This window comes from Excalfactoria chinensis, chromosome 1, assembly GCF_039878825.1.
Source record: "Excalfactoria chinensis isolate bCotChi1 chromosome 1, bCotChi1.hap2, whole genome shotgun sequence".
In the NCBI taxonomy this organism is placed as follows: Eukaryota; Metazoa; Chordata; class Aves; order Galliformes; family Phasianidae; genus Excalfactoria; species Excalfactoria chinensis.
In genome coordinates this window covers 73,668,212-73,689,248 of record NC_092825.1, presented here as the reverse complement: position 1 = coordinate 73,689,248, position 21,037 = coordinate 73,668,212, and the positions used below count along the sequence as shown (strand labels likewise).

The 21,037-nt window shown below is 50.0% G+C and overlaps 3 protein-coding genes across 4 annotated transcripts; 2 read left to right on the top strand and 1 right to left on the bottom strand.

Annotated features, from left to right (window-relative positions):
• Window positions 1-438: 438 nt before the first annotated feature.
• CDCA3 (cell division cycle associated 3) lies at window positions 439-2,564 on the bottom strand. Its single transcript, XM_072327168.1, has 5 exons — window positions 2,370-2,564; window positions 2,154-2,274; window positions 1,876-2,082; window positions 1,219-1,340; window positions 439-821 (listed from the first exon to the last, which is right to left on the bottom strand). Exons 1-5 carry the CDS (start codon window positions 2,487-2,489, stop codon window positions 684-686), a joined length of 708 nt encoding a protein of 235 aa, XP_072183269.1. The 5' UTR covers window positions 2,490-2,564; the 3' UTR covers window positions 439-683.
• A 223-nt stretch (window positions 2,565-2,787) lies between these two features.
• On the top strand, window positions 2,788-17,691 carry USP5 (ubiquitin specific peptidase 5). 2 transcript variants are annotated; one of them, XM_072332425.1, is made up of 20 exons: window positions 2,788-3,000; window positions 4,182-4,307; window positions 4,623-4,689; window positions 7,912-8,045; window positions 8,355-8,500; window positions 8,807-8,991; window positions 9,561-9,655; window positions 10,157-10,350; window positions 10,499-10,570; window positions 11,723-11,804; window positions 12,000-12,125; window positions 12,559-12,712; window positions 13,123-13,297; window positions 14,661-14,749; window positions 14,948-15,070; window positions 15,641-15,784; window positions 15,931-16,076; window positions 16,154-16,307; window positions 16,888-16,972; window positions 17,144-17,691. In XM_072332425.1, the coding sequence occupies exons 1-20, from the start codon at window positions 2,893-2,895 to the stop codon at window positions 17,235-17,237; spliced, it is 2,499 nt and encodes an 832-aa protein (XP_072188526.1). In that variant the 5' UTR covers window positions 2,788-2,892; the 3' UTR covers window positions 17,238-17,691. The 2 variants fall into 2 exon arrangements, with proteins under 2 accessions (XP_072188526.1, XP_072188517.1); XM_072332416.1 differs by having other exon boundaries at window positions 2,790-3,000; window positions 14,948-15,139.
• A 186-nt stretch (window positions 17,692-17,877) lies between these two features.
• Window positions 17,878-20,829, top strand: TPI1 (triosephosphate isomerase 1). The gene is made up of 7 exons (XM_072332438.1): window positions 17,878-18,085; window positions 18,898-19,021; window positions 19,116-19,200; window positions 19,334-19,466; window positions 19,704-19,789; window positions 19,937-20,024; window positions 20,278-20,829. Exons 1-7 carry the CDS (start codon window positions 17,974-17,976, stop codon window positions 20,394-20,396), a joined length of 747 nt encoding a protein of 248 aa, XP_072188539.1. The 5' UTR covers window positions 17,878-17,973; the 3' UTR covers window positions 20,397-20,829.
• The last annotated feature ends 208 nt before the right edge of the window (window positions 20,830-21,037 follow it).

Genomic DNA, 21,037 nt, shown 5'->3' with positions numbered 1-21,037 from the left:
GCTGGTATTCTAGTTGTTGGCTCATAGCCACATCATGGCATCCACCTACTACTCTGTAAGGAACTGCTGATAAGTCACTACATCACACTGTCTTCTAAGAAAGATTAAGGTATATATACGCAAATACAGCATATCCTCCCCCTGTTTTGGATTTTGTCCTCACCACAGCTATTTGCAATAATCTACAATTCTTTGCATACATTAAGATTAGATGCAGAACTCCAGAAGCAGCATAAGCTCCAGTCTCCTGCATAAGCCTGGACCACTCCAGGTTCTGACCCTTCTCAAATCTCTGAGCTCTGCTTAGTATGGAACAGATAGGGGACAGCTGAGCATCAGAGCTAATGGAAAGCTGCTCTAAGCTTAAGGAACTAATAATTCAAAGATGACGTACATAGTGGACAAGCAGAATGCTCCTACTATCACAGCAGATACAAAGTATCAAACACCAGCTAAGCTTTAAGATTAATTTATTTACTATGATAACTATACAGTAAGTACAGCCTATAGAGAACAAAAGCCTGTACTGTACATGAAATACATAACATTATAAGTATTATCTTCCCAACAGGAAAAGATGAAGAGCAATCATGAGTCTGGAGTCTTAGTCTATTTCAGGATCCTCCATTCCTAGAGGGCTCTCTCAGAAGAGTATTACAGCAAGATCTTCGCAAAAGAAAGCTCTAGTTCTCCACAAAAGAACACTGTTGGTTTTCTTTGTTCAAGTCACTCCAAGCACAGTTCCCAGCCTTGAGGTTCCTGCTCAGATCCACTGCCACTTCCTTCTCCCCAGGGTTCTCCCCCAGTATGAGCTTCTTAGCCTATAGAAGGAAAAAAAGTTTATATAAATATGTATATGCATAAGTACAGACTAATTGAGTTATTCAACACCCAGTGAAACATGTAAGCCATTTTCAGACCATCCAGCTATGACTGAATATCTGACATTCCAATATAAGAGTATTGGATTTTCCTGAAAAAATACAAAGGATGCACTGGAAGGGAGTAGTGTTGTGGTAAGGCTGAAAATAGATATGGAACAAGACTGGAAAGGGATCTAAGTGTAATATCATCCCATGGAAGTTTTCTTATCATATCACCAGGCTCTACAGGTTTGGGAGGCCACAGCTCCAACCTGCAGCTATACAAAAATGGAAAAGGAAAGATTTGTTATTTCAGCTCCCTTCCCCTCACCCAGTATGAGGCACTGGAATTTACCTGGCGTTGGACAGGAGCACTGGGGGAATTATCATCTTGCAGGATACTGAAGGGAGAACGGACAATTCCACCAGATGTTGCCAAGATCTTGTTGCTGGCCTTGCGTCTTACGTGTTTGCTCCCTGAGGAGCGAAGGAAAGAAGCTAAATTGCCACTAAAAAGTCTAAAGGGTCTTGGATTTTAAATGCCTCCTGACATACGATCTCATCTACAGAGAACGTTACCCAAAAAGTAAGAGGATCAGAACAAAATAAAGGCTGAGGCTGGCAGAGACCTCTGGATCCATCTGACCAATGCCTGCTCCAGCAGAGACACCAAGGGCGGAGTGCCAAGGACCACATCTGTGTGGGTATCAGAGATCTCCAGGGAGAACCCAGGGCCTGCGGGCAACTCATGCCAGCGCATCATTACCCACACAGCACAGAAGCGCTGCCTGGTGTTCAGAGGGAACCTACTGTTATCTGGTTTGTGCCCATTGCCTCTAGTCCTGGCACTGGGCAATGCTGAAAAGAGCCCTACTGTGTACTCCGTGCACCCTCCCTCGGGGTGTAACTCCTCAGTCCCAGACAGAATTCACTTAGAGAGGCAGTCCCCAGCCTGTCAGCTAGAAGACCCGTTGGAGATGCTGTCTGGAGACCACTCGCCCCTGGTGCTCACCAGAGGCCAGGCCGGGCCCGGCGCAGCGGTGCGGCCGTGCGGTCGCCTCGCAGCCGGGCTCGGGGCCCCTCTCGGGCTGCAGCTCCACGGCGCCCCGCTGGGCCGGCTCCTCAAGCACGCGCGGTGCTGCGGGTGACGGCGGCTCCGGGGTCGCGGTATCGACGGCGAAGGCCTCTCCGAGCTGCCTGACCAGGCACTCCACGCTGTCTGCGGGCAAAGAGGGCATCGCTCAGCCCCACGCCAGTTTAGAGGCCCGGGGACGCGGGCCCAGCACTCACCGCTCGGCGTGTCCTTCATGGGCGTGCGGGAGATGCCGGGCGTCGGCGAGCGCGGGTCGGCGTCCTGAGAGCCTGCCTGGGCAGGGCCGGGCCTGGGGCTGTCGGCGGGGGAGCTCACCACCTGCGGGGGGGAGGGAGGAGAAAGGGGTGGAGGGCGGCGGGCTCCGAGGAACCGCCGAGAGCCTTGAAGAGAGAGGAAAGGAGGAAAAGCCGTACCTCGATGGGTGTTCGCAGGATGCCGGCGCTCGGGGAGCGCGGGTCGCTAACGTGAGCCAGATGACGGTTGCGGAGGGAAGTGGGCACGGGGGTGGTAGGAGCGCTGCCCGAGGCGCCCATGGCGGCGGGCGCTGAGCCGCACGGTACCCGGCCGGTGGCGCTGCCGCGATTCAAATCTCCCGCTCGGCCGCGGTGGCGCCGCCCCATTGGTCCCCGCCCGGGGTATGGCCCCGCCCCCGTGCCGCCCCGTGCCCTCCCCCGCCCCGCCTCCCGCCTTCGGTCGATCCGCACGAGGCTCCGCCCCGCGCCGCGCCGCCATTGGCCGAGGCGCTGCGCGGGGCCGGCCGCGACGGCGGAAGGGCGGCCGCGTTTGGCCGAGCCGAGCGGCCCGAGCGGCGGCTGGGCGGGACGACCGTCTGCCGGCCTGACCGCGCGGCACGGGATTGGCCGGAGCCCCGCCGGGCACGCGGGACCGCGATTGGTCAGGGTGGGGCCGCGGGCGGAGCCGCAGTGAGCCGCTGTCATGGCGGAGCTGAGCGAAGCGCTGCTCTCGGTGTTGCCGTCCATCCGGGTGCCGAAGGCCGGCGACCGAGTCCACAAGGACGAGTGCGCCTTCTCCTTCGACACGCCGGTAAGCTCGCCCCGAGCCCGACCTCCGCGGCCGGCCGGGCCGCTCCCCGCTCCCCGCCCGCTTTCAGCCCACCCGGGCGCCGCGGGTTCCACCCGCGCGGTGCGCCATGGGATTTGTGGTTCCCCGGCGGCTGGGGCGGCGCGCGACCCGGCGCGGCGCGGTGCCGTCCGAGACTACGGCCCCCGACGTGCCTCGCGGCGCGCCCCTCCCGGCCGCGGCGCGCTGGGGGCTGTAGTACCCGGCCGGAGCGGGCGGCGGCGGCGGCCCGGCGGTCCCTCGGCCGCCGCGAAGCGTGCCGGGGGCTGTAGTCGGGCGGGGGGCGCTGCCCGTTGGCCCGGCGGCGTCACGCGGCCCCGCGGGCGGGGGCGAGCCGGTGCTGTGTCACTAAGATGGCAGTGGTCCTCCCCGCGGCCGGCTCCACCTCGGCGTCGGCTTCCCCGCGCCTCTTTCCCGAGTCGGCCTCGGTGGGCCTTGGGAGGCCCCGGCGGCGGGGGGCGAGTGCCCGTCGGCCTCCTCCGCGGGCGCCCGTCGGTGGGGGCTCTGTGGGAATCGACATCCCGCCCCCTGGCCCTCCTTCCGCCCTGAGCCCCCCGCGGTTCCACTCCCTGCCCTTTTGCCCCGTCTGCCCCCTCTGCGTTTGGATCCCTGCCCTCTTTGGCTTAAGAGCAGTATCTCTGCTGAGGTGAGCAGGGCTCACCTGTAGCCAATACAGAGCTCCTTGCAAGCTTTTGCACGCAACAATGCAAACGAGCACTGGTGTGCTGGCCTTCCCTGTGCTGGGGCCTGGCAGAGCTCCCCGTGGCCACGGGAGCTGTGCCTGCAGGCAGGGTGACACAGCTCTGCTGGGAGTGGTTATACCACGTTCTGACTGTGTGAACGGTGCATACTGCAGGCCTCTGGTGGGGCACCCTCCTGGAGATCTTGTTCAGACGTCACAGGTTGGGTATTGTCCTGCTATGCATGAGGAGGCAACTGGGTTTACCTGTACATCGCCCTGTAGGAGCACCTATACTGGGATAACCAGAGCAGGGCTTGACAGCTTATTTCAGATATATAGCAGTAAGCTATTGCCATTATTTAATCAATAGCTGATAGCATTCCAAGAGGTGATCTTCCATCCTAACAGCTGGAATGGCATTCTTTGCCGTCTTCCTTCAGTTTTTCTCTCCCCTTCCTTCCAGGAGTCCGATGGCGGCTTGTATATCTGCATGAACACGTTCCTGGGCTTTGGGAAACAGTATGTGGAAAAGCACTACCAGAAAACAGGCCAGCGAGTCTATCTGCACCTCAAAAGAATACGTAAACCGGTAAAAAAGCAAAACAAAACAAAAATGAGGTGGCAGTACTGAAAAATGATTGAAGTCGTACTTGTTCTGGGAGGTGGGATATGTCTCAGTATTAAATCAGCTGTAGAGTTTTTCCTTCTCAATTATAAGTGATGCTTTTCTTGGTGAGTTGGGGTTCCCTACACTTTCAGCTCTGCTGATGTTGAGCTGTTGTACCCAGCTGTTGGCCCAAGCAATTGCTGTCATCTTTGCAGTAGCGTAACTTCAATCCTTGAGGCTTGCCACAGCATGCCTGTCCCTCTAACTCTCCAACCCTATTTCTTCTCAATGAAATAGAAGGAAGAAGATGCTAATTCCAGTGCTGGGGACCCCCCAAGGAAGAAACCAACTCGCTTGGCTATTGGTAAGGAGGCATTTGTGTACCATATACTTCTTGTCATTTTGGATCAATCTTTTGGAGCTGCTTGGCTTCGTGGCACATTTCTGTTCCCTTTCCCCTTCTAAGTTAGCTATGGCTAGTGCCCCCAACTGAATGTAAATGTATTGTAACTCCTACCTATGATGTAAGAGAAGACTGCAGAGCAATTGTTGTGATGGCAGTTTTGCTCTGTGTTCAAAATGGTAGCATGTTTTCCATAGGTATGTAGCGTGGTAGAGCTTGGTCCCGTACTGGTTTGTTGCTTAATACAGATGTATCCAAGTGAGGGGTAAGCCTGAAAAAATAAGCATGAAGTTTCTGACAGAAGTATTTCTTAAACTGCTGAGAAATGTAACTAGTGCTATTTGTTAGAACAGGAAGGAATTACTGGTGGGTGCTGTAGGAACACTTTTGGTTTGACAGTTGAAATATGAAGCCAATACTGGAGGAGATACACAAGAACTTTAAATGCAAGGGCTGCTCTAAAAGTAATGCCTCTCATCTTATTATTTTGGCCCACAAAATCAGAAGTGGATGTTGATGGGATGACAGTAGAGGTTGAACCTTTCCAACCAGTATCCCATTACATTTTGTTGCCATGTGACAGATGGCAGCAGAGGGGCAGTCTGTCAAAATGGCATCTGACATGGAGGTGCAAAGAAGTGAAAGTGTGTCACCAAATTCCTCCATGTAGAATAATGGCACCTGCTGATATTCAGCGACACTTGCTGAATTTTTATGGGAACCAAACTGTAGTTGTGAGTACTGTGAGCGGGTAGGTGGTGCATTTCAGTAGCGGCAACAGCAACAGTGTGTCACCTCCACTGATACAAGTTTTTGGGATCGCAGAGGCAAGCTCTTGTTCACTGCTGGCAAAAAATGCATAGCTAATGGTGACTATGCTGCAAAATAGTGCTTTGTAGCTGAGAATTTGCTCTATCAAGTAACGTCGTTGTGCTTTTTGTATCTGTTGTATTTTCAATGGAAATAAATGGAATGCATTACTTTTGGAGCAACCTACATATTAAGCGCAAGTCCTTTTTTCAGGAGGACAGTGCTGATGTTCCATTACTCTTTTGCACCAGCTGAAAAGCTGTCCTGGGAATCAGAGAAGATGCTGCTTATTTGGAGCAGTATCAGCTGGCAATCTCTGAGGCATTATGGAGCAGAGAATGGGAACATTTTTATCAGTAACAGGTTCTTGGCTTGCTGGAGGCTGACCTCTGTGGGGAAATCCAGAGCCTGTACCAAGCATGTCTTGCTTCTTGCTCACCTTTTCCCTAGGCGTGCCACTGCGTAGCAGAAGCCTTGTGATCTCACTGCTGCTACCACTGCTTTGGGAGATATTAGTCCCAGTCTGCTTTGTGAGTTATTTCTGCATCCTCGGTTCTTCAAAGACCTTGAGACAAGCGTTTTCACTGGATCAGCGAATAGTTGCCAGTGATAACATCTTAATGGCATGAATGGAGTAGAAGAAAATAAAAGAAAGTATTAGCTTTGTGGTTGAGGCAACGATCTCAGGCCTCGGAGTGTTTTTTCTGTTTCCGGGACAGGTTTCAGCTCTCTTGTATTTAAATTGTGGTGATGGATTAATGCAGACGTAGGGGAGGGCTTTGAAAGTATAGGAAAGATATTGGAACAGAATGTCACTAGCTGCAAAATAAACCCCTTGGACTCTCTGTACCTCAGCCTCCCACTCTATGAACAAATACCTGTGGTAGTGCTTGCCCTCCATGCCAGTGTGTTCGTAGAAAGACTCTTGCAGAGGTTGTGATGCTGAGATAGAGCTGTGAAGGCAGCAGGCCTCCTGGGGCAAGTATGTGGGCATATAAGGGGTGGAAAAGGGGTGGAAGACGGTCTGCCAGCTGAAGACCCTCTTTCTCATCTGGAGCCTCGGAAGGTCCATATAATGCCCAGGGGACTTTGAGCAGTCTGTTTTTCTTCGCTTAGAGTTCAGGAGCTGTGTAATACCCTGAGACTGCGTACTGTTTTGTTCCATGAAGTGACTGGGATGTGCAGAAGAGAATTACTAGAGTATGTCGTTGCATGATGCTTTATCAAATGCAGTAATGATTCTCAGAGTTGTGTCACCTCCAGAATTCCTGAGGCAGAGGCACTATACCCTTAGGCTTACAGCAACAACTCATATTCCCTTCATCAGTTTGTTGTGGAGATCTACTGCAGCCATAGCGTGCCATTTTCAAAGAAGTAAAGGAAATGCAGTAAAAGAAAACATAGAGGGTTAGGGTTGTCAATAAGCAACGTGCCTTCAGCCCTGTTTCCTCCTGGAATGTGTGTGAGCTCTTGCAGAAAAGGAAAAGCCAAGAGGTTTTTTTTGTGAGAGCCTAAAGAATCGGAGGCTGCTCCCTCCGTTGCACATGTAACTTTGCAGTGATCCTGCCCATGGTAGGGGGTTGAAACCAGGTAATCTTTGAGGTCCTTTTCAACCCAGACTATTCTATGACTATTCTATGACTATTCTATGACTATTCTATGACTATTCTATGACTATTCTATGACTATTCTATGACTATTCTATGACTATTCTATGACTATTCTATGACTCTTAACAACCTGCAAGTAATCTATTGTGTATTGAATCTCCGTTTCTGTTGAAAGCATGGCTAGATGGGCAAGAGAAAATACCAGTACTGTGCCTTTCCTAAAGCTTTTTGTCTGTAATTCTGGGTGTTCTGCTCCCAAAAGATCTCCTAGTTCTCTGTATTTGAGTTTGGGACATTGATTTTTCTTTTCTGGAAGAGGCAGGAAGCAGAGCCAGGCTCCCTGAGGATGCAGATAGGCTAGTCCTTCATGCTGGGTCGGAACGTTAGCTCTTCCTACACATCTCCATTTGTGATCTTAGGTGCACTGTGATGGATAAGCAGCAGTGCTTTATCACAGCCCTGTCGTACTCGGTTTGTAGTACATGGCTTTTTCCAGTTGTAGGCTGGGTCTGGAATTTCCTTATAAGCATTTGTAAAAGTAGCTGACAAAAGCAAGCCTATTGTCACTTGGCTTCTGTTTCCTTCTGTGAGGTCCATACCTGCAGCAGGAATGTTGGGATGTGGACATGAAGAAAGATTGTGGAACACTGGTCTAGAATTTTACCTTAGTCATGATGCTTTGTTTCATGTAAGCTACAGGCAAAGGAGTCTCGGAAACTGTTTAGTTTTTACCTCTTGCCACAATGTTTTTTTCTTTCTGTAGGTGTAGAAGGTGGATTTGACATCACAGAGGAAAAGTTTGAATATGATGAAGATGTAAAAATAGTTATTTTACCCGAACATTTGGATATTCCCCGTGATGGGCTGGAGGGACTACCTGACATGGTCAGAGACAGGGTACGTTTGGGTAGAGGGCAATATTTTCTACTAGCAGGGAGGCAGTGAAGCATTGCTGTGAGGGAGCTGCTGCTCTGTGATTCTGCAGAACTGCTGTGAAGTCTCAGCTTGAAGTAAGCAGGATTATCCTGCAGTCATATAGATTACTTAAACAGTGCTGTTATTTTATGGAGCCTGGTTTATGACTGAGGCTCCCAAATACTGTCTTTCCGTGAATGGCTTGCAGTTCTGAACCTAAAGGTACAGTGCTGTGGCACTGGAAGTTTCTTCTCTAGCACTCTGCATTGTTTTTCCTGCTCTTCTAACTAGATTGCCAGTGCAGTTGAAGCCATCCTGACAGCAGACTCAGCTTCCCGGAAGCAGGAGGTGCAGACTTGGGATGGGGAGGTTCGACGTGTTTCTAAACATGCTTTTTCCCTGCACCAACTTCAGAATGATGTCCGCATCCCACCATGGTGAGCACAGTACTGAAATTTGCTGTATCACTCTGTGTCCCAGAGACACACTGATCATCTTCCTGTCCCAGAAGATGAGATTTTCCTTTCTGAGGTCCTGCCTTGTGTGTCTGTGTGTGCCTTGTGTAAAGACAAGAGGCAAACTAGGGTATTTCAGGATGCTCAGCATTCTGAATTAAAAGATAAATGAGGTCAAAGAAACTTTTGCTCATAATGTGGTCAGTGGGTAATAATGGAGAGGGCTCAGGAGGTAGAACCCAAAGGTTTTTACCCTAACAGCACTTTTCTTCTGTTCCTTGTCGACAGTGGCTGGAAGTGCAGCAAGTGTGACATGAGGGAGAACCTGTGGCTGAACATGACCGATGGAGCCATCCTCTGTGGCCGGCGCTATTTTGATGGCAGTGGTGGCAACAATCATGCAGTCGAGCACTACCGGGAAACTGGCTATCCACTGGCTGTGAAACTGGGAACAATTACTCCTGATGGGGCGGGTGAGAAAGAGAGATCCAGCAAGGGTTATAGGTGCCAGGCACTGCTCAGGATGACTTAGGTCTCTGACACGGTGAAAGAGGGAGGATTTCAAGGCTGATGTTGCCCATGTTATGACCTGGAACATGCAGTGTAAATCTATCATGAATTTTCCCACTTCTCACTCTGACCTGCTTCTTGTGGCAGACAAAGAACCAGCTGATAAAATCTCTCATCTTTAATCTGAAAGCTTTTAGAACAGTTATCCAGCTTTCTCTCTTATTTTAAGTAGTGGGACATCTATCAGGGACTCCTTCTGTCTAAAATCCAAGGGTATAGCACAGTAACCCTTTCCTCATGCCAGGTATACATATACCTATACCTCAATCAGTGAGCAAGTTGTTGATCTTGTCATCTTGTCATGTATTTTGGAGGAATCTCAGTATTCTGTGTGTTGTGCTACTCTCCTGAAGAAAGAAAAGTCCAAGTGCTCAGTTTGTTGAAACTCCCAGTTCTGAGCACTCAGTTGTCTTCATCCAGAGTGAATTTTAGATCACAGGCCGTGATTATTTTCCTCTGTGTTTCTGCATAGATGTCTACTCGTATGATGAGGATGACATGGTGTTGGATCCCAACCTGGCAGAACACCTCGCTCACTTTGGGATTGACATGCTCAAGATGCAGAAGGTGAGCGGTTGTTCCTGTGTAGGCCCAGAGGGGGAGAGAAAAACAAAGTTTTCTTAGCTGGATCCCAACTTTCTGTGGCTGTGCAGAACCATTCCTGATGAAGAAGCAGTGTTTTATTTATCAAATAGAGAGTTGCCTTGTCTGCCTCTCCCATTGCTTTTTTTGCCTTTCTTGTCCTGTAGTTTCATTTCACCATGGCTCTGCGTCAGTACTCTTGGCAGGAAGGTGCCCACGCTCCTAGCTGCACTCCCTAGATTTATTGTTCATTTGTGATTTTCATGTCCATTTTAAGAAAATGCCTTGGATTTCTCTTGTTTCATAGCATTCCTCCTTCTGTCCCAGATATTCAAATATTTGAAAAGAATTCTCATATCTTCCTCCTCTTCTAACTTAATCAAACAATTAATTTTACACCGTTTCTTTTCTGCACTGCCCTTTTTACACCTCAGTTGTTCTCTTGAGTCTTCTTTAAAGGTTTTCTCCTGTTCTTTCCGTCCACAGACAGACAAGACAATGACAGAACTGGAAATAGATATGAATCAACGTATTGGGGAATGGGAGCTCATCCAGGAGTCTGGTGTGCAGCTCAAGCCCCTTTATGGGCCCGGGTACACTGGTATCCGCAACCTGGGCAACAGTTGCTACCTCAACTCTGTGATGCAGGTGCTGTTCAGTATCCCAGACTTCCAGAGAAAGTAAGTGGGCTTAATCACTCTTTTCCATTGGCCTGGGATCCCCTGGTGTCTCTTAGAGCTGGGAGTTTCTGTTGCAGGAACCGGGCTCAGAACTGTCTTTGCTTGATGAATCCGTATGTCCCTTAGGTTGCTCTGGTTTGTTCTACAGGTATGTGGACAAGCTGGAGAAGATATTCCAAAGCGCACCTTCGGATCCCACACAGGACTTCAGCACACAAGTGTACGTAGACTTTTGGTGAGAGAAGGAAGGCTGAGGCTGCCTGGGCGTATCCCATCTGCATTGCTACAGGTTTCTCCCTCAAGCCTTGCCTCTCTGTTTCCATGTCCATCAGCAGACACTCTGGTCTTCTGTGATCAGTAGGGATCTAAGCCGAGAAAGATCTGTTGAATGTCCTAGATGGAGAAAGCAGGGTTTATCTCAGTGCTGCCAGGGACTCTTAAACCTATGATGTAGGAGATGCAGTACCATGTGTTACCACACAGGGATTTTTGGTAGGCATATTCTGTTTGCATAACAGCTTCCTTGCAGAAAGGTTTGCTTTCTGCAGTGGAGGAAGATGGCTAAGAGAAAAGAGATACGTAGATTTAGGGAAAAAAAATATCACTCTCAGGGATAATTTATATGTGCTTAAAGAAACTTCCTGCAAGAGGTATGGAAGAAGGAGTGCACGTTTGCAGAGGGCATTTCATTTAAATATGTTGCTTTGCTGTTGCATCTGCACTAAAACAGCATAGTAGTACATGGAGGCTTGGAATGAAGGAAAGGAAGGCAGCATTTATGGAGGTAAGCAAAGATTCTAAATTTGGATAGTCTGGGGTTAGGTGTTCAGTTAAGAGGGGACTGAGACAGCCTGGCCAAAAGGATGAATTGGTAGTGTTTGGTTCCAGACAAATGGTAACAGTGATGGAAAAGAATTGGGATGAAGTGATAGAACATGCGTGGGAAGAAGTCACTTGAGCATTGCTATTGTCCATTAAGTGCTTCATAGAGTTATTCTTAACCTTCCCCTTGGGAAAATGTGATAAGTCTGCTCATAGCATTGCTATTTCTGGCTCAGGCAATCTCACTGTGCCCCGTTGTCTCCTGTGCTGTCAGTTAGATACACTGCTACTTTACCCACATCAGGCTGCAGTATAGCGTGGCTGCTGAGCAGCAGCAGTTGAAAATGTTGACCAGAAGTCTAAGTAACTTTCCTGTGGATGATGTCTTATGGGACCAGAGGGATCAGACCAAGATGAGGTGATCTTAGCTGATGCAGATAAGAAAGCCAATCTCTGTGAGAACTCCAGTCATGTCAGCATTAAAGCAGGATGGGTTGCTGTGGATCCCAGTGTGTGTGGAGTTTGACGCTGACAGACTTTGTCATTCCAGAGCCAAACTGGGTCATGGTCTGCTATCTGGGGAGTATTCAAAGCCAGCTTCTGCAGAAGGGGAGCAGCAACCTGATCAGAAGGTGAGCTCTGGGTTTAGTTCCAACATGGTGTATGTTAAATGGGGAAGGAGGAGGGAGAACTGTGTTTGAAGACATGTCCTGGGGTTTGCACAATGGCCTTGTCACACAAAGAGCGTGGCTAAGAGTTGAGTGTTGCATACCAGGACACGTTTGGTACATTATGACCACCTTCTTCTTCCACCTTGTTATTTGCAGGGTGTACAAAATGGCATTGCTCCACGCATGTTTAAGTCCCTCATTGGAAAGGGACACCCAGAATTTTCCACTAACCGGCAGCAGGATGCCCAGGAATTCTTTTTGCACTTCATCAACATGGTGGAGGTAATGGCTGAGTTTGTTTCTCTGATTTCAGAAAAGCCTTGCTTTTTTTTCTTGCTGTAACTGGGCATGAGATGTAAATGCAAGAAGCTGGCAAATGGAGCAGAAAGAGGGAGGGAGTAAAAGGAAAAGGGGCAGCTAGCACCTGTGGGAACAGAGAAAGAGATGTTTGCCATGTTTTCAGGGCTGATTCCCAAGAGATTCCTCCTAGCAAGGGGGCAGATGGAGATGTAAAACTGTCAGTTTTAGGAGCCAGAATGGCATGCGTTCCTAGGATCACAGAAGATGACTGTAGGTTCCTCTTTGCTTTTCCTGTGGACTAGGTGTAGAAATTAATACTCTTCCACCGTGTCCTGTGTGGGACTGCTGCTGCCGTAGATACTTATTTCTGCCATTCTGATGCCATATCCGTCCTTGTCATCTCTCCTTCTTTCAGAGGAACTGCCGCAGCTCGGAGAACCCTAATGAGGTCTTCCGTTTTCTGGTGGAGGAGAAGCTGAAGTGTCTGGCCACAGAAAAGGTGAAATACACCCAGCGTGTGGACTATATCATGCAGCTGCCAGTACCCATGGATGCTGCACTCAACAAAGGTCAGTAATATGTCACAGCTAGGATAGCAGCATACATTATGTCAGGTATCATGCTTTTCTTACAGAATTTACAGAATGGGAAAGAGTCTTCCTCAAGCCACTGCTCTGCCACTTCTGAAGCCAGATCCAGATCCTTCACCCGCTCTTGTAGGATTGGGCTCATTTCTTCAGTGGTGTGACAGTGATGTCCCTCTAGAGCCTCTCCCTCCTACACTTCAAGCTGGGCTGTGATTTAACAGGAAAAAAGAACTGCAGAAGCAGAACCGTGCTTACAGTTGCCAGCTTTCTGCTCCATCCTTGAGAATGCATATCCATGTATCTGTAGGCTCATTCAGCCTCTGGATGTAGGTTACACAAGTGTTTTATTTGTACGTAGGGGTGGTCGTTGACTCCTGTATTTTATTCTCCAGATGAACTACTGGAATATGAGGAGAAGAAACGGCAGGCAGAGGAAGAGAAGCAGCCACTGCCTGAGCTGGTGCGAGCCAAGGTGCCTTTCAGCTCCTGCCTAGAGGCCTATGGAGCTCCAGAGCAGGTGGATGATTTCTGGAGCACAGCCTTGCAGGCCAAGTCTGTGGCTCTCAAGTGAGTGTGTGGGGTTTACTAACTTGCCAGGCCATGGTGAGCGGGCTGCAGCTGATTCGCAGGGAGACTTGTTTTTATCGCCTGGAGAAGGAGCATTGCCAAAGCTCTTCAGCCCTCCAGATCCCTTGTCCATACAACATGAAAGCAGAAGGGAACCAGTCCATCAGTACTGGAGTGTAATCCCTTGAAGGATTACAGTGGGCAGAACAACAGTGCTAGTGTGAAGTCCTTGCCATTAGACTTCAACTGTTGAGAGGCTAGGAAAATACAGTGACATCCCAGAAAACTGGCAGTTTTTATTCTAAATGCAGTTTAGCTTTAAAATTAGTAGTGACGAGTATAGCAACACCAGTCCTGCCTGGTCTCCAGGCTGTCTTTAAGGGACCTTTTTTAGCTGGTAAGGTTTGAGTAAAATGCTGAGCATAACAAACAACTGAGTTAAATTATGGCAACTTAAATGCTAAGAGCAGAGCTTTAAAGAACGGCTGTAATTTATCTCACTGCCAGCAGCACATGTCACAATGGTGCAAAGGTGTAGTGAGAAGAACACAAACTTAAGCAGCTTCCTTCTGTGATGCTACTGACTGCCTTGCAATGGAAGAGCAGTCCCCAAAGAACCCAGTAAAGCCATAGAATGGGACGTTTTTTTCCTACATTATTAAGCAGTAGCTACTAAAAATGAACAGTAAAACAACTGCTGTGAAAAATAATGCTTTGCTTTTAAATAGTGAGTTGTGTTGAAAAGCTGTGTTAGAATTAGCATTGAATATATACCGTTGCTTAAATTAACTTGCTGCATGTTATGATTATTCTGATAATGAGTATCTGTCTCTCTTAATGTTGCTTCTCCCTTCACAGAGGTTCCCCTCTGTTTCAGAGATGCCAAACACACTTTGCCTCAAGTTGTCTGACTAAATAACACTCAATCAAATTCACTCACTGTCAGCTTAAGATTTACCTCTTCCACTTCACAGATGAAGAAGTGCTTTTGCACTTGAAAGCTTGTCACTTTCTGCAGCTTTATCTGTTGGTCTAATAAAAGATTTCTTGCATTCCTTAAGAATTAAATTAAATCCTAAAATCTGAGTCAGCTTGTAAAATGCATGATTGGGAGATAAAGAATGTACTATTTTTCCTTATCCCCCAAGATTTTGTAAATGCTTTATTCCATCTAATCTTGTCAGAGCACCTGCTTTAGAAATTGTTTGGTGTTTAAGAAGCTGTAAGCTCAGCCTGGGAGAGCTTTGTGTATCTTCCTGCCTTAGGACATACTCCTACCTTACTCATGATTTCTTGAATCGAGTAGATGCCCTCAGTCACTGCTGACAAAGTATAAACTGGCTGTTATGTTGATGTCTTTCAGAACAACACGGTTCGCCTCTTTCCCAGATTATCTGGTGATTCAGATCAAGAAATTTACTTTTGGTCTGGATTGGGTGCCCAAAAAGCTTGGTAAGAAATACAGAGCATATTGGTACAAGGCGTCATAAATGGGTATTGGGATCCTTGCTCCATGGAGGAAAGTAACTACCCCAAGAGGAGCTGCAAACCAGCATGTTGTATCCCCAGTGGCTTACCCTTCTAGAACTCCCAATGGTGTCTTTTTGTTTCTGCCCATGTGTCAGACTGAGCAAACACTCTGTCTTGTAGATGTGTCCATTGAAATGCCGGAGGAGCTGGATATCTCTGCACTGCAGGGAACGGGGCTGCAGGATGGGGAAGAAGAAATGCCAGACATTGCACCCCCACTGGTGACACCAGATGAGCCCAAAGGTAGCCTGGGGTTCTATGGCAACGAGGACGACGACTCCTTCTGCTCCCCTCACTTCTCCTCTCCAACATGTTAGTGATTCTCCTCCTCTCTTCCTGATGCCTGATTCCTTTCCTTGCTCTCCTTGTCTTGTCTCCTTTCCTAGTGGTTTCAGACTTTTCCTGTCCCTCTGTCTGTGAATATCATCTGCCGCCCTTGCATGTGAGGGTGTTACACAAGGGAGTTTGTTAATTCCCGCGCTGTGGGAGATGAGAATGCAGCACGTCTTGTGCATTTAGAATGGGTACAGCTGAGATTTACACAAGATTTACCTGGCAGAAGTATTTAGACAAACCATAGCACAGGGCAGGGTTTGAAGGCTAGGAAATGGCCAGCGCTGCTGAGTTAATGAGGTGAATGAATCCCTGTGTTCCCCGGAGTGCATGTGTGTGAAACCACGTATGCTAAAAAAGATTTTGGTGATGAGGAGAGCAGAGTGAGGCAATGGCTTGGGAAGCTGTATGGGACTGCACAAAACGGTGCAGGCACAGCTTGGGTGGGAGTGGGTGGCTCTAATCTCTGTCTTCTCACAGCCCCCATGTTGGATGAGTCAGTGATTATCCAGCTAGTGGAGATGGGCTTTCCCATGGATGCTTGCCGCAAAGCTGTGTATTACACAGGGAACAGTGGGGTTGAAGCTGCCATGAACTGGGTCATGTCACACATGGATGATCCAGGTATGAATGAGAGCACACGGCCATGGAGAAACTTACTGCATCTGGGTCATTGTCTCACTTCATGTGCCACTGCAACAGTGGAAAAACTAGTCATTTGAACCTCAGACTGTATCCCTTTGGGGGCTGTGTTTTGTTTTCTGCTGCAGATTTTGCTAACCCGCTAGTTCTCCCTGGATCCAGTGGACCAGGGTCGACTATCGCCTGTCCAGACCCTCCATCAGAAGACAGTGTGGCCACCATTGTTTCCATGGGCTTCTCCCGGGACCAGGCTATGAAAGCACTTAGAGCAACGGTGAGGGGCACAGGCGACATCGAAGTGAAAGTTTTCTCAGGAATAGGCATTTGCATGACTTTGCCTTTGCCTTCCAGAACAACAGCCTGGAGCGTGCGGTGGATTGGATCTTTAGTCACATTGATGACCTCGATGCAGAAGCTGCTATGGATATCTCAGAGGGGCGCTCAGCAGCAGAGTCCATCTCTGAATCTGTTCCTGTTGGTCCTAAAGTGCGCAATGGGCCTGGAAGTGAGTTCCAAGCAGAACGAAGGCTTTGGGGTGCAAGCTCATCCAATCTAATCAGTGCAGTAAATCCATAGGTATTAGTGGCAGCAGCTCCCACAGAGCTGAAGGGGAGCAGGGAGGAAAAGGAGAAGGGTAGCAATGTAGGGGCCTAAACCCTTCAGCATGCGGATTAGTTGGAAGCTGATAAGAGTGAGGCCAAGGAGGTGCAGTCAAATGAAAGACAGGAAGGACTGTGCTTCTTTCTCCCATATTCTGATCTTTGGTCTTATTGAGAAACCAAGTTCCGATCCATTTGCAGAACTCTAATGCCAATGCAGTTTTGCCCCTGGTCTCTATAAGGAGGTGGAATTCCTGCCACTACCATTTAGCATACCTGAGCCAAACGAGCTTGGAAGAGAAAAGGCTCAGTGGAAGTTGTCATCTCATGTTTCATTGCACGTTTAGCCTCAAGTCACTCACACTTGACTGGGACCCACATTTAAGTTATTACGTAGGAGAGCTTCCATCAATCTCTGAGTTCTCTAGAGGGCCTCTACAGGTCTGTTTCTGATTTATCTGATACCTTTTCTCTCTTCCTCACAAGAATATCAGCTATTTGCCTTCATCAGCCACATGGGCACTTCGACTATGTGTGGTCACTATGTTTGTCACATCAAGAAAGATGGCAGGTAAGAGGGGGTTTGACATAAGCAGCCTCTGAAGTATGGCTTTAAGCCACTGTTCTGCCCTATTTCTTCAGAGGTGGTGGCGGACAGAGAGAAGTGAGCTGGCAAAGAGGCTCACATAGCATCTTTGCCATACAACAGCATTTTTGAGCTTCCCCCTTTTGTGTGTTGCAGGTGGGTGATCTACAACGACCAGAAGGTCTGTGCTTCTGAGAAGCCCCCCAAGGACCTGGGCTACATCTACTTCTATCAGCGGATTCCCAGCTAGAACGGCCTCTCGCTGTGTGTGGAGGGGGGGGAAAGCGGGCCCAAGGCAAGGAAGGGGAGGGGTGGGGGCAGTCAGAGCAGGGTCCGCCTCCCCTGCTCCTCTTACCCGCTCTTCCCTTCCTGACCTCGCCGTGGGACGCGCGGGGGAGCCGGGTTCCACGACGGGCTGGGGCTGGAGCCCCCGGGGGCGGGAGCGAAGGGGATTGTGAGGGTGGGAACGTACCTCCGCTACCCGCACCCCGCTGCTCAGCTTTGCTGCTGGGGGGGACGCCGGCTGCTCGTCTCCCCAGGGGCAGGGCGTGCGTGCGTGCATGTGGCTCGGGCCGTGCTTTCCGCCTGCCCTCCCAACGCGGGGGCAGCACGGGAAGCGGCGCGGGCCGTGAGCGGTGCCCCCTCTCTGCGTGCCCTTCACATGCCAAAATACACGAGGGACAAAATAAAAGTCGAAATACGGCCTTGTTGGTGTGTTCTGTGCAGCTGGGGCCCCGACGGCCCAAACTCGGCCACTGCAGCGCTACGAGCCTCGGGATAGAGAAGGGAGGTTGCGTGCTTTTGAGGAAGGGCCGCAGCCACCTCCGAGCGGCGGCCGCCGGGCTGCCGAGGCCCCGGCGGTGGGAGGAGCCGCAGGGGGGCGGGGCCTCGCGCAGTGCCGGCCTATAAAGCCGGCCACCGCAGGCTGCGCGCCGTTGCCGACCTTCCTCCTGTGCTGGTGTCTGTGTGCGCCCGTCGCCTCCGCCATGGCTCCTAGGAAGTTCTTCGTGGGCGGCAACTGGAAGATGAACGGCGACAAGAAGAGCCTGGGCGAGCTCATCCACACGCTGAATGGCGCCAAGCTCTCGGCCGACACCGGTGAGGGAGGGCGCGGCCGCAGCCGCACGTAGCGCACGTCCCGCGCGGCGGGGCCCGGCCCGGCCGGGGCACGGGAAATGTCAGGGGGCGGCCGGGGCCGAAACTTAACCCCGCGGCGGGGCTAAAAATACCGCGACACCGGATCCCGGTCGCTGAAGGGCACGGCATCCTCCCCCCCGATGCCGGATGCGGGCGGCCTCCGTCCGCCGGCGCTGCGGGGATCTGCGGGCCCGGCCCCGCGAGGAGCTGCGGTGAGCGGCGAGGGGCCTCCGCGCGGAGCTCGTGTCCACGCGGCCTCGTCCCCGCGGCCCCCGCCTGCCGCCCCACCTCGCGCCCGGCTCGGGGCCGTGATGTTGGGGCTGAGGTCACCGTGCTACTGGAGCGGGTTCCGGGAGCGTGCCTAGCCTGCCGAGGTGCGATACCCGGGTGTCATCCACGTGTAACCCGACGCTGCCCTTTTCTCCTCGGTTCAGCCTTGTGGCCGGGCAAGATTCCTGCCCGGTTTCTCGGCTGGGATCTTTCCAAGGGATTCTGTGTGAACTTGCTGGAGGCCTGGCTCTCTGCCTGACTCCCCCCCCCCTCTTTCTGACCCCTGGAATGAGTTTCCCCCCTGCTGTCGAGTCATCAGATAGTAGGGAGGATGTTCCTACTTGGTGGATCCCCAAATGTCAGCGAGGGCAAGCTGAGCCTCCACCAAATGGGGGGGGATGAGAAGGGGGAGGGGTGGCCTCTCAGGGCTGGGCTATGGGACCAAAGGTTGTCTGCAGTTTGTTTCTCTTGTCCTTCCGATGGGTGACTTTTCTGCCTTACAGAGGTGGTTTGTGGAGCCCCTTCAATCTACCTTGATTTTGCCCGCCAGAAGCTTGATGCAAAGATTGGACTTGCAGCACAAAACTGTTACAAGGTACCGAAGGGTGCTTTCACAGGAGAAATCAGGTGAGTCCAAAGTAAAGATTAAAGCCAGCACTGTTTTGCAAAGTGAATTTCCTCTGGAGATGTGACTCAATACCTTAATCTGCTTTCTCATCAGCCCAGCAATGATCAAAGATATTGGAGCTACATGGGTGATCCTGGGCCACTCGGAGCGGAGGCATGTTTTTGGAGAGTCTGATGAGGTGAGACCCTGGAGTGGAGAGGTGGTACCGAACAGATAATGCTGTGAAGGCTGGAGTGAGCAGTTTGAGGGAAAGGTGGGTGGTACAGGAGCAGGTCTGACTGCCGCTTACCTTGTTTCTCTTCCATCTCCAGTTGATTGGGCAGAAGGTGGCTCATGCTCTTGCTGAGGGCCTTGGTGTCATTGCCTGCATTGGAGAGAAGCTGGATGAGAGAGAAGCTGGCATAACAGAGAAGGTGGTCTTTGAACAGACCAAAGCCATTGCTGGTAAGGGAGATAATTGGCTTTTATTATTATTGTTATTGACAGCTGGGAAGTGGTCATTATGGCCATAACAGTCTGTTCCTGGCCTTCCTCAAAGGCTTTCAGATACATTGCTACAAATGTTAACAAACAGTGGTCAGGTTATTAAAAGGTCTGCCTGTTCCAGGAAGCTTTTTTTCCAGATCTGCCCTTCCCAACATGAGGTACTGTACTCATGTATACTTTCTTCTTTCCTCTCAGATAACGTGAAGGACTGGAGCAAGGTGGTTCTTGCCTATGAGCCAGTTTGGGCTATCGGAACTGGTAAAACTGCTACTCCCCAACAGGTATTAGCAAGGGCAAGGTGGCTGATGAAATGACTGTGTGACCCCACTCAAGGGGTCCACATCCCTGGGGATGGAACAAGGCCGTTCCTTCTTTGGAAGGGAGTTGTATGCAGGATGGTTCAGACTCTGGTTCCTATTTCATTTCAGGCTCAGGAAGTTCATGAGAAGCTGAGAGGCTGGCTCAAAAGCCATGTGTCTGATGCTGTTGCTCAGTCAACTAGGATCATCTATGGAGGTAAAAGTCTAGGCCCTTTGAGGCTGCACTTACTTTGCTTGCTGCTGTTGTACAGCATGCTCTGCTGATGAGGAAACATGAGACTTAACATGAGTGTGGCATGAAGAACCACTTACTAGTCTGTTTAGGTAAATGGGAGACAGTCTTACCATTTACAGAATAAGAGGTGGTCGGTACCTTGCAGGTTTTACCTTTGCATTATTGCCATTTTGGATTTGCTATGTCTGAACTCTTAATCTTGTTCCCTCTTTAGGTTCAGTCACTGGTGGCAACTGTAAGGAACTGGCCTCTCAGCATGATGTGGACGGCTTTCTTGTTGGTGGGGCTTCCCTCAAGCCAGAGTTTGTGGATATTATCAATGCAAAACATTAAAGCTGCCTGTGAGGAGCAGTCCCTTACGGTTAAGAGCAAGAAACTGAAGCAAGAAGGGACCTTTTGTTGCACGTCTCTTGGTACAGAGGCTTCTTCTGAGGCTTTCCCCCACCACCACAATTATTGTTCTAGCTGTGCTGCTAACCCCCACCACCTTGTTGGAGTCCCATTAGTGTGAGCCCATCTCAGCAGTCTCCTTTCTGAACTGGCAAAATCCTTGGTTATCTGTTGAGCTGTTAAAGCCCACAGTCAACCTGGCCATTGCCTCTCTCTCTCATTGCAGACCTGCAGGGAGGGAGGGCCACTAGTACTGGGGGAAGGAAAAAGGAACCACCATCTTCTGCATCCTTCAGCTCCATCTGCAAGGAGCCTGGCAGCTTTAGACCCTTGTGAGACACTTCACCAATGTCCTGTATTGAACAATAAATGAAAAGGAAAAAAAAAAAATGCATGTCCCGGTCCTTATTCAGAAGCAATTAAGAACAAAGTGTATACAGATGAACTGGAGTACTTCAGGGGTAGCTAGCTATAGAGAGAGCAGTATGTTTAGGAGTTCTGTTTTTGTGGGGTTTTACTGGGGATGAGTGACTTTTTGGTTATATATTTTTTTCTTCTTACACCCCTCCACTTCTTTGATATTC